This window comes from Glycine max, chromosome 16, assembly GCF_000004515.6.
Source record: "Glycine max cultivar Williams 82 chromosome 16, Glycine_max_v4.0, whole genome shotgun sequence".
NCBI lineage: Eukaryota > Viridiplantae > Streptophyta > Magnoliopsida > Fabales > Fabaceae > Glycine > Glycine max.
This window is the reverse complement of record NC_038252.2, coordinates 18432534-18450774: the sequence shown is the minus strand read 5'-3', so window position 1 is coordinate 18450774 and position 18241 is coordinate 18432534. Positions and strand designations below refer to the sequence as shown.

Genomic DNA, 18241 nt, shown 5'->3' with positions numbered 1-18241 from the left:
GACATGAAATATGCAATAATGCACTGTGTAATCGATTACACATGCCTGGTAATCGATTACCAGTGACCCATTCCTCTGTGTAATCGATTACACAGGCTGGTAATCGATTACCAGAGACCTCCACAATGTTCCAGTCCCCTTTCTAAGCCTGGTAATCGATTACACCCCTTGGTAATCGATTACCAGAGGCTTTCTTAGCTTCCTGACCTCATTTTCAAGCCTGGTAATCGATTACACCCCGTGGTAATCAATTACCAGAGACCATCCTAGTCTCCTGTCTTCATTTTTAAGCCTTGTAATCGATTACCCACCTTGGTAATCGATTACCAGAGACCATATCTCACATATCAACCAAGTTTCACAGCTGGCCAGCCACCACAAGCCTCCTTGCTTTGTGGTCTTTGTTCCTTTTATCTGTTGACTGCCAGGAGCTCGCCTGCTTAGGTACATCACAGGTTCTCACTGACCGACTATGCCCGGGTTGGGTCGGGATTGGTCAAGCTTGGTTTTGGGCAATAGCACCCCACCTGACGTCCCCAAGGTCTCCTGACCCCCGCGACATATCTCCAGGTACCACTCTGTGGTCAACAATAAAAGCAGGAAGTTTCACCCTTCAACACTTCCTCATCTCAAGCTTGTAGGATTATGGGGTACCCATCACATGTGGTACTAGGTGGCGGTCGGGCGATGGTGCACAACAAGCTTTCCACATCCACAATGCGCGCATAAACCCACCATCCCCTGTTGCCCACCTCCAACTGAGCTCACGTAGCCCATATCCTCGTTTCTCTCAACACCGGGTCCCCATCAATCCTCTCAAGCTTCCACAACATCCAAGCAATACAACATTCAAACAGCACAAGCTATCACAGCCAAGCAAAACAGAGCAAAGGCAGAAAACTCTGCTCCACACATCAACCAAAATCACAGCTTTTCTCACTTAAAGACCACAGTAACAATTCCTTCGATCCAATTCGTTAACCGTTGGATCGACTCCAAAATTTTACTGGAAGTCTATAGTGCATAAGCCTACATTTTGACCGTTGGGATCTACTAGCAAACATCCAGAACTCATTGTGCACTAGACTTTCCACAGCCAACCACCCACAAGCATTTTTCTGCACTTGTGCAAAATTCTGCTGCACAATTTCACAGCAAAAATTCTGCATAAGTGCATATTTCGAAAATCACACTTCCTCTCATCCAATCTTGCCCAAATCAATTCCTACAAGTCCCAAATCATGTATCAATCATGTCTAAACCAAATTCAAGCTTTAAAGCACAACAACACAGAATCTAGGTGTCCAACACCCCTCCATTCAATGGCTTTTCTAGGTTTGAAAGGTGAAATTTAGAATGAGGTAAATTTGAGGCAAACTCTCACCTCACACCAGTCCATAACGTCAATCTAAACATGCCCAAACTGGATTTACACCTAAAATTCCACCAAATCAAAATTTGACTCTTCAACACCCAATTTTGCCCTAGAAATGGCTCTTGGTTCACTTTGGTCATTTGTTTTTCTCTCTAGCTCAGCCTAACCTTTCTCACATGTCCTAAATGACATTTCAAGCTAAGATTAACTCACTTTAACCTCCATTTACCACAGAATTCAGACTTAGCCTTCCAACTCTCAAAGTCTCACTCTTTTTCCACTCATAACATCACATTCTCACTTTCTAACCTTAGGTTAGTTCTACCCTTCGTCTCTAACAGATTTCCATCAGCAATTTCAGCATATAAACATCACAAACATCATCACAAAAACCCTAAAACAGAATGGGTATGTTTAACTCATCCAAACATGGCAATTTCAACAAGCTTTCAACAAATGTCTTCACAAATAATCATCACACAGCAGAACCCTAGCAAGATTACCCATCATATCTCCCCAAAACCCCATACCCACGAAATTTAAGAGAGAAAGAAGTCCACCCAAACCTGAATTTTCAAAGTCCCACTCGTAGCCACGCACTTCACGACTCCAAAAATGCTCTCCTTTCACGATTTGGGGCAGAAATGATGGCCAAAGGTTGAAGCTTTGTTGGGCAACAATGGTGGATGGGAGAAAAGAAGAAGAAGGCTGCGTGAGAGAGAGAGAGAGCTGTCTGAAATTTTGTGGGGCTGAGTGAAGAGAGAGAGAGTTGCTTTTTGGTTTTAAAAGAAAGGGTTTTCTCTTCTTTTCTATTATTTTATTCAAGCTCTACCACATGTCCCTATTTGAGTGGAGCCAAAAGGGCCCACTTTCCCTTTTTACTATGACCCACACTCAGCCACAAAAGTGAGAAAAATCTGACCTTTGAAACGCTAAAATCCTGCCTCGGTTTGCATGCCGTTTCTCTGATTCCAGTTTCTTGCGTTTCTCTGCGTCCGTCGGGGCCAGTTTTCGAAAGTAATCAATATATATATCAAAACGCTCAGAATAAAACCCCGAGCGTGGTTCAGAGGTTGGTTTCGTTAAATTTTAAGTTGCACGCAAAATGATGATTTTTAAACTAATTAATTAAGAATTAACCCATAACCTCCCAGTTATGGATTTCTCTTCCTTAATTAGTCTAACCCGCATATCTTGCCCCCACTATTCCTACTTCTACCAAGAACATATAGGCATAGACACTGAATAATACTTATATATATAATCATTCAAAATACATCGTCTTCAAAAATTCCGGGTAGAAATTTCCAGGATGTTACAATAATAAAGCTCCAAAAAGAGCTATTCTGAGAGTGGAAATTGTAGTTGACAAGGAGAGGGACAAAAATAGCCACCTAGGGACACCAAAATAGGTGAATTGACAAATGGAAGCACTTCATGTCCTGAAATCTTCTTTTTTTTTTTGGCATTTCATGTCCAATAACCAATTCTTTATTTGGAAAGTGCCAAAATCCTTAATGTAACATAATCAAACACACTTCAAAAACTATAACATGCCTAATTCAATCCACAACATTTATGGATAACAACCCAAAAACAACAGCTAATGTAAATATCCAGTCACAACTTGCATTTGAAATTACCTGGATGACTGTCTTTGATACAACAAATGCTTCAATCTTTTTCCAGTCACTGTCAAATCTGATACAGAATGAAAAAACAAAAAAACAATGAGATAATGCAAAAGGATGGTACTAAGGCAATAAAAGGGAAAAACAAACAAATAACTTACATATCCTAAAATATAAATTAGATATCCTAAAGCTTTTTAGATATGGGAAAACATGGAATAAGCTTTACTTCTTGGATATGTTTTATGTTATTGTGAGATGTTCAAGCAGCTTAAATACAACACATCCATAAAGTTGTTAATCTTGTGACCTGTTAAAGAGCTTGTACTTTGAGGATCAATATAGTTGTAGTTTATTTAGTTTGATAGCAACTATAGGATGCTTGGGAATTGTTTAGTTGTGCTCATTCCATGCAACTTGTTTCCATTTGAAGTATATGATGAATTTTTGAGCATGCATAACATGCAGCTAGGCACGAGGAATTATAGTTTGACATATAGAAACCTAAATTCAATTTGATTCTAATTAGTGTGAGAAATGGTGCAGGCACGAGGTAGCTGGTGTAGTGACAGAGGTGGGAAGCAAAGTAGAAAAGTTCAAAGTTGGAGACAAGGTTGGTGTGGGATGCTTGGTTGATTCCTGTCGCACCTACCAGAACTATGATGACAATCTTGAGAATTATTGTCCTCAATATACGCTCACATATGGTGCCAAATATAGAGATGGCACCATCACATACGGAGGCTACTCTAACTCAATGGTTGCAGATGAGCATTTTGTGATTCGCATTCCTGATAGCTTAGCACTTGATGCTACTGCACCTCTTATTTGTGCTGGCATCACTGTGTATAGCCCTCTCAGATATTATGGACTTGACAAGCCTGACCTACATGTTGGTGTGGTTGGTCTCAGTGGACTAGGTCACATGGCTGTCAAGTTTGCCAAAGCTTTTGGAGCTAAGGTCATAGTAATAAGTACATCACCTAGTAAAAAGGATGAAGCAATACAACATCTTGGAGCTGATTCCTTTCTACTAAACCGTGACCAAGATCAGATGCAGGCAACTATATATATGCCAATGCCATGCATTTGGAATATTGTGAAAATATCAAAATACACACATTTCTCTCAATTAACTAATGTTGATAATTTCGTAGGGTACAATGGGTGCTTTGGATGGTATTATTGACACAGTTTCTGCGGTTCATCCTCTCTTACCTCTCATTGGTTTGCTCAAGTCTCATGGAAAGATTGTAATGGTGGATGCACCAGAGAGGCCTCTAGAACTACCAGTCTTTCCTTTACTTGCTGGTAAGCATGTGAAAAATATTTCCCTTTATAGGATGCAGAGCACATGAAAGCATATGTGATGATTCATATATAAGAATAGTTTAGTGCAAAACTTAAGTAGATTGATGCCAATTAACTTAGGTACTATTTAACATAATTGGCAAGGAGAAAGATAGTTGCTGGCAGTCTGATTGGAGGGTTAAAGGAGACACAAGAAATGATTGATTTTGCAGCGAAACACAATGTCAAACCTGACATTGAAGTCATTCCTATGGACTATGTCAACACAGCAATGGAACGACTCCTTAAAGAAGATGTTAAATATCGATTTGTTATTGACATTGGAAACACACTGAAAGTCTGAAACCAAGCTCTTAAATTTCAGAGAATGAACCGTTGTCCACTAGTTAACAAAGAGGAAATGTGATAACTTTCAACCCTGCCACTTGTCAAGGAATTAGCGATGTTGATTTGCATTATATATTTTTGTTAGGTTGTGTCTTGAATAATAACTTTTCTCTTGCATGTAATCGGGCATTGATACATCCCTCGTATTCACAACAATAAAAAACTTCGTACCCCATTGCTCAGAGGCTCTTCGCTATGCGAAGGTATGGGGGAGGGATGTTGTACGCAGCCTTACCCTTGCATATGCAAAGAGGCTGTTTCCGGATTCGAACCCATGACCAACAAGTCACCAAGGCACAACTTTACCGCTGCACCAATATTGTAATTTTTTTATCGGTATCATTATTCATTAAGTGGTTATGGAAATTGCGATTCCAACCATAACTATTTGATGAGTTAAAAAATTGGGTCGGCATTTGAATGTTGTCTTCCTTTAGCATCATGATAATCGAAATTATCTTTGAAGGAATTTGTGGTTAGCGTGCTATATTCTACCCAAATAATATTTTTTTCAAATAAATTCTTTGTCGATCATTTGGATCATCAAAACAATGACCAGATTAATGTATTAAGAATAAAAAATCTTGCAAGCAATAATTACAAGGAAGATTTTCCTTTTTACAACACATTGTAGGTTAATTTGTAGCTTTGAGGCCTCATTCATGTTTTTGGCATTAGATAAATATAGAAACCTCTACGAGTGTGAGTATTCTTTGAATTGTGAGGTCTTTTCTACCTTATATTGGAAGTTTGAAGGGAAGAAGAAGAAGACACAATCGTGGGGGTGTAGAAATAGGATTAAAAAAGGTACAAGGGGGCTAACTTAGCAAACAGGGAGGTGCATTTAGCAAGAGCATAAAATAAAATTGGAGATTATATTAGTACTTAGAATAACTAAAAGGATAATAAATTGTGTCTTAATTAGTTTAATAAAATAGGTGTTGTTACTAGTAAAAGTGGCCTGTCATACATACGTGACTTAGATTAAATATAGAATTGAGCCAAAGTGACTCTAGTTTAATTAGTTGGGGGTTTCTAGTCTCACCCCCAAATCTCATCCCCCAGCATTGGTAAAATTACCTACCTACCATCTTCCCTCACAATCTTCTCTTATGACACTCCCACCATCTCTTCTCTCCTTTTTTTGCATCACATCCTAGGGGCAGGAGGTTAACATCAACATTGGTATAGAGAATGGAGAGTATAGTATAGTAGGGTTTGGTTACTTATATAGAATAATGAAATGAGCATGGAGAGTGTTGGTTGGTGGGGGCGAGGGAGTAAGTACTGTCTGTAAAGGACAAGCCCTTTGTCCTCTCCTCTCCCCAATTTCATTCACTACTCTGTCGTTTGGGTGTTCCTACTACTACTGCTACTACCTTGATGATGGATATCTAGACTTCTCTCTCTCTCTCTCTCTCTCTCTCTCTCTCTCTCTCTCTAATTGATTATGCTAGAGTGGACAACAAGTAAGAAAATAAAAGCATGTCTAGTAGAGGGAAAGGAGTGGGAGGGTGCAAATAGAATGATGCACCCACTATTCCTAATTTCCATTCTCACATGGGATGGGGTTTCTATCTTCTACCATTGATTTGAATGATCAATCATCTCATTCTCCCTCAACGGATCCTTCCTCTGCATTGCTACCATTTACTTAATAAAGAAAATGACAGTGATATATCTTTGGGTACAATAGTTTATTAAACAATAATTAGTTATCAACATTTGTGGTTCTAAATAATAAGGAGTTAAACAAGTTTAAATTCAACATAAATAACACAAATATTGAGAAAATTTTAGGTCCATTATTTATTCAAGTTTTAGGTTAATTAGAAGAAGTTGAGCAAAATAAAAATTAGGTTAATAAGAATATTAGTTGGGTTAATTTAATGACTCAATAATTACTTATTAATTTATTATCTTTTCCTAGTATGTAAGTCACTTATATACCTACCTTCTCTAGTCTTTGGCTTGTTTGCCAAATTTTATAAAGTTACACTTTTAATTAGTTTTTATAAAATGTAAATTTTATCAATTTAGTTATTAAAATAAATCAAGGTTTTTACCTGTTATGGACCAAGGCTTGTTATGGACCAATTCTTAAGGCCTGACCTAGCCTATTTCAAAGCTCAGCCTGGTCTGATAAGCCAGAAATTAACTTTGTCACCTTATTCTCAGTCTCGCCAACGAACGAATAAGAGTCCCAAATTTTTCATCAATCTAATTCTATTTTAATTTTTTTTATTTCTAGCCATGATTGTTTCTATTTGTTTGGATTCAGCTCTAGCCTTTTGTGTTGGAAATAGTTTCTTGTTCCGATTCAGCTCTAGTTTTGCATTTGACAGTAAATTAAAAAAAAAGAAAAGAAATCAAAAAGTGCATACAATGGGGGAACACATGAATGCATCATATAAAAAGTCATCAATGACATAAGAAGAAAAAAGGTTTCAGGCTTGATATAACTCTTGTGCTAATCAATGTTATTTGGGTGCTTTTAATTCAGAGGAGTTGCTGTTAAGGATCCATCTGCTCCCCATGGAGTTCGACTTTTGATCGAGGACTATCCTTATGCTTCTGATGGGCTAGAGATATGGGATGCTATCAAGTCTTGGGTGGAAGAATATGTCTCATTCTACTACAAGTCAGCTGAGGAACTTCAAAAAGACCCCGAACTCCAAGCTTGGTGGAAAGAACTTGTAGAGGTGGGTCATGGGGATTTGAAGGATAAGCCATGGTGGCAAAAGATGCAAACTCGTGAAGAGTTGGTTGAAGCTTCCGCTACCCTCATATGGATTGCTTCAGCTCTTCATGCTACTATTAACTTTGGACAGTATCCATATGGAGGTTTATTCCTGAATAGGCCAACTATTAGCAGGAGATTCATGCCTGCGAAAGGGTCTCCTGAATATGATGTGTTGGCTAAGAACCCTGAGAAGGAGTTTTTGAAGACTATTACTGGCAAGAAAGAGACCCTCATTGACCTTACAGTTATAGAAATTTTATCAAGGCACACATCTGATGAGTTCTACCTTGGGCAGAGAGATGGTGGTGACTACTGGACTTCTGATGCCGGGCCATTAGAGGCCTTTAAGAGGTTTGGAAAGAATCTTGAAGAGATTGAAAAGAAGCTTATAGAGAAGAACAATGATGAGACATTGAGAAACCGCTATGGGCCGACTAAAATGCCTTACACTTTGCTCTATCCTTCTAGTGAGGAGGGATTGACTTTCAGAGGAATTCCCAACAGTATCTCTATCTAAGGGTTCTATGGTTCCTGAAGTATTGTCCCTGGTTTTAAATAAATGTGAAATAGAAGGAATTCGATTCCTTCATCAGTTGTGTATGTTTAAGTTATGTATTTAGAGTGACTGAATGTACTTTACTTGCCATATATCTTATTTTGGGATAAGTGAAGGACCCTACTTAGTAAAACCAACTCTATTCAGTGACTGATAAAACAACAACAACAACCAAGCCTTTTCCCACTAGGTGGAGTTCACTACATGAATCAGACAATGCTATAATGTTCCATTGTATCTCTAAATGTTTTTTTTAATTCTTTTGCTTATGGTTTTTCTTACTCTCCCTCTGCCTCTAGTGACTAGGCTATCCTCCATTTGATCTACTCTCCTTACTAAGGCTTATAAGATCATCCTCACATATGCTCAACCCTCTAAGGCAAGAATCTACCATCTTTTTTTACAACAGGTGCTACCCTAACTTTTTACCCAATGCATTCATTTGTGTGTGTGTGTGTGTCTTTGTGTGTGTGTGTGTGCGTGTCTCTATGTATCAGCTATCGACTTTACGCCATATAGAGGGCAACAGTGTATCAAATAATGGTGAGGACAAAAGATGGCAAAGAGAGACAGAAAGACAGAGAGAGAGCAGCAGTGTGTCACACAACATTTTAGACGTCTTTCTAAAAGCTATACTTTAGGTGAACATGCTTCTATTTTTGTTTTTAAGAATTGAATTCTATTTGAATGTAAATGTTTCCACTTAAAATACGTATCTCTACATGCAACAAATAGTTGGACTTCTAAAGGATATTGAACCTACAAACTAGTTAGTCAGCATGATGAGAAAGAGTTAAGCATTTTCTCTGTATTTCTTTAGTATTCATCAATTGACTACAACTCTAATATACACAATTGACCAAAAGACTCAAGCAATTGACCACAGGAACAAAAGCAGCAAAGTAGGTAGCCTTACTGAAGTTATTGCTATCCTAGCAATTACATCAAAACATTCAAACATTGCAGCAACACCAGCAATCAATGCATTGCAGTTCACACACGTAAACTAGTATCAAAGATTCAAAAATTGAAGAAATGGGATACCTGAAAAAGTTAACAAGTTATAACTCGAAAATATAATCCTCTTAACAGAGACAAACTTCAACATGTTTCCAAACTAAACTACAAATGAAAAAGAGACCAAGCTTACCTCGAACCCAAACAGTGATAATGGCAGTGAGATCTAACAAAATGGCACGAAACTTGAAGCTTTCCTCGTACCTCAATCAGCAATACTGCAACTGAAGATGTATTATTATTATTATCATCAATAAAACATGAACACCTACTCAAACTTAGCATACACGAAGTAGACCTACGTACCTCGCGGAGAAAGTTTTGAGCTTTGAGCACCCACGAGTGTTTCAGCTCCCTAGTACCTAGCGGAGGAGTGTATAGGGTTTTCTTCGAGCCACAGTTCCAAGAGCAGTGTAGGGGGTTCCGTGGGTTCGAGCGAGGGGTTTCCGGCAGTATTGAAAACAATGTGGGACAATGTGAGTGTCGAGGGAGCGGTTTCCGGCAGATTTCAGGCGGGAGGAGAAAGAGAAGAGCAATTTCAAGCAGGAGGAGAAAGAGAAGAGTGAGTGTAAGGTTTTTGAGCACGCGGGTTGTGAAATGTCAACGTTTTAACTTATAAACATAACAACATCGGTTTTTTAAGGATAACCGATGTTAACTGAATATAGTTAACATCGGTTTTGGCAAAACCGATGTTAACATCAAATAGGTTACATCGGTTTTTTAAAAAACTCCTTAACATCAGTTTTCTCAAAATTGATGTTAACTCTATGAAGTTAACATCGATTTTGCCAAAATCAATGTTACCATATTCATCTTAACATCATGTTAACATCGGTTTTTTAAATAACTAATGTTAACATGAAGTAGTTAACATCGGTTTTGCTAAAATTGATGTTAAGTAACTCCATTTAATTACAAAAATGCCACCGCGCTTTCGTTAACATCGGTTTTTGTAATAACCGATGTTAATGGAGCGATGTAGAAAGCCTTTTTTTTAGTAGTGGAGAGTTAATAATAACATGAAGAGAATTATATAAATAATTAAAATTAAATTTAAGAAAAATAATATTATTTGTTAATTTTTTAATTATTACATGATAAAGTTTAGTTCTATTTAACTCTCGTCCTGTTAGTATTAAATTAAGTATAACACATTAAAACTATAAAAAAATATCTTAACTTTTGTGTGAACCGGTGGACCATTCAATCTAGCTAGGTCTTCTCGTTATTAAAAGCAAAGGTCGAACTACAATTTTTTTGTTAGGCATGCATCTTAATTTTTTACTCGTTGTGCAGTGTGACTTAGCTAGGAATAAGTTTTGGATCATATGATTCTCCTAGAATATTTTTCAAGGCACATCACATACTCGCTAGGCTAATCTTACTTAGGATAGGATGCTATATATACATTTTTTTTAAATGATGCCAAATATACATTACTCACATATTTAATAGAATATACAAATTTAATCTATTAAGGGGTATGAGTTGGATACAAATTTTCTGTTTTTCAATTTTTTAGATATTTTATAATTAAATGAAGTTTAAATTTGAGATTAAAATATTTTTAATTTAAACAATTAATTTTAATCTAATTTTAAAAATTAATCATTCTGGTTCTTACATAAAAATTATTTTCATATAATATGTCATATATATATATATATATATAGCAAGCTACATGTGTGTATTTCAGTATATTTTCGAGTTATAACTTGTTAACGTACATACTAAATGTGTGTAAATTAGGAAAATTTAATTTATATATATATATATATATATATAAGAATCAAATTTATCTTTTAAATTAAATTTTGAAATTAAGTTAGATTTATATTTAATTCTACAATGGTAATAGAATTATCGTTGTTATATTTATTAGGTCATCCGTTATTGAATCATTTATAGATGTTCAATTTAATAAATTTTATGTTTAAAATATACGGTTTCGCCATGAGTCACCGGAGATATATTCAAAATAATTATGCTAATAAAAAATAAATCCTACATTTTGAACTAATTTTTTAAGGTTGAGTGTGATGAAATTGAATTTGGAGAAAAAAAGTTATGTTGTAATAATATAAACACATTTATTTAATTATTATTTAATTATAACTTATTATGTATAATGATTTTTTTAATTTCTAAAATAATTATTTTAAAATAATTTAAATAATAATTTATAATTAAATAGCAGTTAGTATCAAACTCTTGTATTTATGAGATCAAATATTTTCTGTAGTCAGTTAGGTTTACATGATAGTACACTTGGAACAACGTGCTTCTGTCTGTTCTGAAAAAGTAAAAACAAAAAAGAAATACGCCTCTTGCGGTTGAAAGTGTTTCAAAATTGTACATGTGCATGTTATTAATTAATTCTATGCTCTCTTCGCATATAGCTAGTTTCTATTTTCATACATATATCTTTCAATTTATAAGAATGAATCTTAAAATCAAATTACACGATGTAAATGTCTCTCAAAATTTACAAAGGCTACAATTTGTAAAACATAATAGGTTTAAATATTTTTTAAGCCTTACAATTTAATGTATTTTAGTTATTAGTCTTTGTAATTTTTTTTTTAATTTTTAGTTCTTACAAATTAGGTTTATTTTATTTTCATTCTTATGATGTTTTAGATAATGTTTTTTCATGATGCAAAGTGTTATTTTAAAGGATTAAAAATAAAATAAATATAATTTATAAGAATTAAAAAAATTACAAAGATGAAAAATAAAAAAATATTAAATTATAATAATAAAATATATATTTAAATCCACGTAACAATACGTGGGTGCCAGTTTTTTGCATGGAAATTGAACTCTGGTTTTATTTCTGATAGGCAAATGAGAAATTGATAAAACAAGAAAGATTGCATTTTGTCCTGAAAGATAAGCTACCATGTGTGTGTGTTGAAGATCACTGCCATCACGTGAACAACAGAACAATGTGACTAAAGAAAGCTTCCATCACCTTATACCATACCAAAATTCTTTTTCTTTTTCCCTCTGAAGTTTTTCTTTCATTGGGGTGGACATAAACTGGTCACAAATTAAAATTTGGGCAATCCAAAGACCAACATTACGGAACAGAAAAGAGGTAGTATAGTTGCTGTTACTCTATATAATTTATTACTCTCAGTTTGACCACGACGCGTGTACCCCCCACCAAAAGAGTGCAGACAAAAGTGGCATTTATTGGCTTTGTTTGGTATACCTCTGCATCTGCATGTGCCTGAGAAAGCATCAACCATCAACCGTAGCCCATAGGCATTAGTAGGTTCTACTCATGAAAAAAAATCAACAACTAAAGAACAAAGTTATTCTAGTAATAATGAATATATATGCACTCCGTATAAGTTAACACTTTTTTAATTTCGTTCTATGATACTCTCTTCTTGTTTCATTATACCCCCTCTTCTTGTTATATTATGCTCCCTGTGTCAGATTACGAGAGGTTTAAGATTTTAACACATGCATTAAAGAATATAATTAATTTATTGAATTTTTTAAAAAATATTAAATAATTTTCTAATACATCTTTAGTTTTTTTAATTAATGACTCATTTATTTTTTCTATACACTATTCTCATTAAGGATGATTAAGAATAATCTTTAAAAAATATTTAATATGACATTAATTTTGTTAAACAACATATTTTGGAATAAATTTGTTTCTCTAAAACATTATATAATCTGAAATTGAGAGAGTAACACTTATTGTATCTAGACTTCTTTCTCTTTTATTCCAACACTTATTGTATCTAAACATTATATAATCTGACTTTAAATTATGTTGGGTGTGTACATGAATAATTTTTTTATACATTAATGGTATGTTTGAATGGTAGAAAAGAAAATAAACATGTATCAATGTGTTGTTTTTTATTTTAACCTTCTGGTTTATTAGGGGAAATGAGACTTGATTAATCTGAAATTTGGTCAGAAGATAAATAAAATCTAATCAAGAATGTACCAACATGTGTTGAATGACATTGTAAAAAAAATGATAGAAAAGAAAACAATAAGATCAACATATCATTAATGTGAAGGGAATTAAACTTAGATTCTTTAAATAAAATTTCAAATTCAAACATTATAAATAAAAAACATTTAAAAGGTACGTAAAAAACAAAGAAAATATAGATATCAACATGTCAATACTTGACTTGAATCTCTTAAGATCTCAATTTTAAGAATTGTTAATGGAAAAGTAGTTAAGAGAAGATATACTATTGTAGTTGGTTTGATAGATTCTTTGACATTGGATTAATAATTGATAAATGTTAATGAATATTTTATATTAATAACATGATGACCCAAACAAATTATAAATTAATACTAGTCTTTTATTTTTTTTATCAATGATTATACACACTACTACATATGCAGCTTTTACTAATATTTTTTTCTAACACTTAATAAAAATGTTACTAAAAACCTTTAACAATATTAAAAAAGTATCATTAAATTATGAATAAATGTTACTAATATTTTTTTTGTAATATTTTATTATATGCTTGATATAACTCACGTTGCTGAAACAAAAGAATGTCACAAGACTTTAGCAGCATGAACTATACACAATATGTGATAAAATATTACAAAAACATATTAGTAACATTTATTCATAATTTAATGATATTTTTTTAATGTTATCAAATATTTTTAACAAGTGTTAAACAAAAAAATATTATTAAAGGTCACATATTTAGAGTGAAATACCAGTCTAATTCTTAGTTATTTTATATTTATTTTTTTAATTCTTATTTTGTAAAATGTAATTCACTTTAACAATTTTGTGTCTAAGAAAAATTATAAATAATGCTTATAATTTTAAGGTTAACTTAGAGTTTCATTATAATTTATTTATTTTTAATATTTTTGTCTCTCCTCACCCCCTGCCTACGTGTGGATGACAAGGAACAAGAGAGAGATGATGAATAAGACCAGGAAGCACGAGGTGAGGGACCACAGACCACAAACCCACATGGTCTGCCATGGAGTACAATAGGGCATGAAATCTTCAACTGTGAAATAAGGGTTAGGTATGGTAGTTAGAAAATCCAATATCACGCTCTTGTTCCCGAATGGGACCATATCATAAACAATGCAAGAACTTTGTTCTCTCCTTTCCCTTTTTAAGATCCGGACAAAATGATAATTAACAAAGATAGAGGGCTTTGCCAATTCTTTCATCACACGCTTTATCGCTTTGTAGTTCCCCTATTACTTCTATATCCTCTTCTTAGAATACTTTTGTGGCTAAATTATTACATGATAACCTAGCCCATAGCACACTGTATGCTCAGAAAGGTTTTCGTATTTTTCATATACACTACTAAACCTAACTCTACTTTAACAAATGATACTAATGAATTTTGTAATTGGCTGAAATTATGCTAGATTAGATATTGAAAGATGGCGAAAAGCAACTGAGCTCTCTATTTCTACACACATACACTGTGTATGTACACAAAATTATTATTATTTTATTTACATTTGGCATTTCATAATACTCTTATACCATGTTTTAACAATTGTGTGAATTTTGTAAGCAATCAGTCTAGTTCATATAAGCTGAAGGCCCAAAATCAAATTCTCACTCTCCAGTTTTAAATGATATTTTGAAAAATTAATAAGCTAAATTGTAGAAGAAAAAATAATTAACAAGTTAAAAAATCGTTAGGGAAACAATGTGTGAAAAATAAAATATAATATTTTATTCCCGAAACTAGATACCCTATATTTTATTCCCCAAAGCAGATACCCTATTTTATTCTATTATTAAAAATATATAATGAGAAAAAACAAAACAGAAATGACAAATCAAAACAATTAAATGTAATAGTTAATGCTGAATAGACATGACACAAATAAAATAGCGTAGAATAAAAACATTATCCTATTATAGTTTGGAGTTTAATGTAGACAAGATATAAATTCTTTAAAAGATTAGCTTTCACAATAAAATAAAATCAAGATTTTGATGGGAAAAAATAAAAGTTTGAGAGAGAGAGGATGATGAGATTTGAATAGAGTCCTTGAGTGATTCGTTTGCCGGCATGCTAACGTGCCAGGCAGTAATTAAATGGGGAAAGAAAATACGTCAAAGCACGCCTTTCATACAATTGAAAAATTCAGAGCAAACACGTGGTACTACGTGGGAATGAAAGCTACAACTAATGTGCTGTGTTGTATCTGACAAGGAAAACCATCCATGAAATCAATATTTGCAGTCGTGGAATGGAGCTCAAACACCCCATTAAACTTGTTGTCTTGTTAATTCTATACAAATATTATTGTATCTATGATCTGTTATAGCAACTAAACTTGGGCGCTTTGGATTTGGTTTTGGTCCCATTTCATCTTATTCTTTATGCATGCATAGATTCATCGGTCAAATTTCATAAAAAAAATTATGGGTTATTTAAGGAACCCTTTGGAATCAAATTTATTAAAAGAAGTTAGTCCTTGTTAAGGTCATAGTATCTAATCGTATATTGAATAAGGTTATCCAATATGAAATTAGTGTTTTTAGAGAACTGATTAAATAATAAAAAATGAAAATTTTTCATTATTAATCCATAACTACTGTGATTTTCAATTAATGCTTTTCCAACATGAATTTTAATATAACAAAATCTATTTTGAATTTTTCAATCGTTTTATAAGGATATTGGTTAATAAAACTCTTATAAATCATCAATAGAGTTGTTCAGCTCCAATTTATGGAGTAGCTAGAACTTTCGCACAGTTCAATTTGATTCAACACATTAATCTTTTCAACTTTTTTTTATCATGATTAATCTTTCAACTTTGAAAGGGAGAATGAGCACCCACAAGAAATATGACGATCTATCTTAGAGATATGAAAATGAGCAAACGTGTATCTTCCATCTTTTCACTTCTTTCACTCAACGTTAGTTCTCCCAGTTGTGTAATTCTCGCGTATGCACGCTCTGAACGTACGTCTTTGTTGGTTCCGTTACAAGTATTCTTGTACGATTATGTTTTGCACATTTCTTATTCCATTATTTGATACAGTATGTTGGTTAAATAATTATTTGTGTGTTTAAATGTTTCGAATATGAAAATTCTAATTTTAGTTTTTGAAAGTGAAAAAATATGATAAATTTATTCATTTTAATGGAAAAAAATCTTTATGACACATTTAAAGATAAATTTATCGATACTTTACGTATTTAAAGACAAAAATAATTATTTATTCTAATTTTATTTCTCAAGTTGTGTTATTTGGATTTATGTATTATGGACCACTTGTTTGGTGTTTATGTTGAAAGAATCTGAGCTTTTAATAGTCAACCCAGAACAAAAACTGCTGGATGCATTATACCAAAATTTTTTTAGATATATAAATGAAATTGCTTATTAATATAGTATATTGTAAAATACTATAAATATCTAATATTTACACTAATAGATTAATTTCATTAGACAAATGCTATAGAGGTAAAATCAATGTCTAACTATTAATATATGAAACCTTCAATAGTAATTTTAATTAGATATTTTTATTTTTCCGAAAAAAAAAAAAACAAACAGCACTTCTTGATGAATTCATAATGAATGAGTTGCTAAAAGAAAAAAAAATTTAAATAGTGTGACAATACGTCGTAATTATATTTTAAATAACTAGGAAAAGGTAGCTACTCACCACATTTCCTAGTCTTAATAAATCATAGCCTTCACCTAATACTTATGTCAAAAACCTTCAAATCATTCATTTTAAACGCTTACGTTTTAATCAACTCTACTTCATAGAAATGCTACTTGTTGTGAATAATGATACTTAAATTATTATTTGACCTTTTCTTCTTCTCATGTCAAAATAAAATTTATAGTTAGTTTAAAATAATATTTATAATTTATTATAAAAAAATTAATAAACAAATCTGTGATGAACATGAATTAATTACCAAAGTTTGTTTTTTTTAACTATTAACATACTTTTCCAAATTTAAAAATTAATTATATCTTATTAGTATTTCTTAACAATAAAATGTAGATTTAATTGCACTTTCAATCATCTTTTTTTTTAAATTCGATCTCCCAATTTCTTTTTTATTCACAAATTTGATCTTTCCACTTTTTTAATTTTGTATTTTTCTTATTCATTTATTAACTTAATATTTAGGCTTAATTATCAATTTGATCCCTAAACCATTTTAAAAGATTCAATTTGATCCCCCATGTTTTTAAAAGATTAAATTTGGTCCTCAAGATTTTTAAAATGCATTAATTTTATCCTTTCGTCCAATTAAATTGACGTCATTAGGATTGAGCTTCTCCCAATTCAATTAAATTTATTTCCCAACACACATCAAATATTCACTTAATGCATGTGAAATTACAAAATTACCCACAATACAAAAACTAGTCTAGGAATACAAGGGCTGAAAAATCCTACATTTCTAAGGTACTCTACCTACATTATGGAGTCCTAAATACAAGACCCAAAAATAATGAAACCTTAATCTAATATTTACAAAGATAAGTGGGCTCATACTTAGCCCACGAGCCTGAAATCTACCCTAAGGCTCATGAGAACCCTAGGGTCTTCTCTTGCATCACTGACCCAATCTTCTTGGAGTCTTCTATCCAATGCCCTTGGGGGGTAGGATTGCATCAACTGTGATTTCTAACCACTCTTCACCACCTTTTTCTTTCTCATCGTTGCAACGACGATGACACTCCTCCCTTCGGTCATCACTACTATAAAATAGGTTTTTTACATCGATTATTGTAGACTTTCAACATCAATTATTAACCAACGTTGAAACTATCGACGTTAATAGTATCAACGTTAACATTAGTTTTTAAAAACCAATGTTGATGTTGTTTTCTTCTCACCAAACCGATACTGTTTTCTTCTCACCAACATCTGTTTTTATAAAAACTGATGTTATTTTTTGGATTTTTTAAATATCCTATATGTTTTTTTAATTACTGTCATACCCTAATTTCGTCCGGGGACCTTTGCTTGATGACATGCGACCATTCTTTGGTCCTCGTGAGGTGCTTGGCACCCATCATTAGGCGATTTGTGAAATTCCAGGACATGCCGAAAAACCAAAAAAATATTGATGCAGAATCCGTAAGTTTCCGTGACACACCGGAAATCAAATGGAAGCATCGTTGCATAATTAAGTGAGGTTCCGTAACATTCCGTAAGTTAAAAAAGGGATGATTACGTA

At 33.1% G+C, this 18241-nt stretch overlaps 1 protein-coding gene and 1 pseudogene across 1 annotated transcript; both read left to right on the top strand.

The window, feature by feature from the left end:
* The first annotated feature begins 463 nt into the window (after positions 1 to 463).
* On the top strand, positions 464 to 4660 carry LOC100805140 (probable mannitol dehydrogenase; annotated as a pseudogene).
* Positions 4661 to 7157: 2497 nt separating this feature from the next.
* LOC100806214 (linoleate 9S-lipoxygenase-4-like) lies at positions 7158 to 8045 on the top strand. The gene has a single exon (XM_006599180.4). It carries the CDS (start codon positions 7449 to 7451, stop codon positions 7962 to 7964), a length of 516 nt encoding a protein of 171 aa, XP_006599243.1. The 5' UTR covers positions 7158 to 7448; the 3' UTR covers positions 7965 to 8045.
* The last annotated feature ends 10196 nt before the right edge of the window (positions 8046 to 18241 follow it).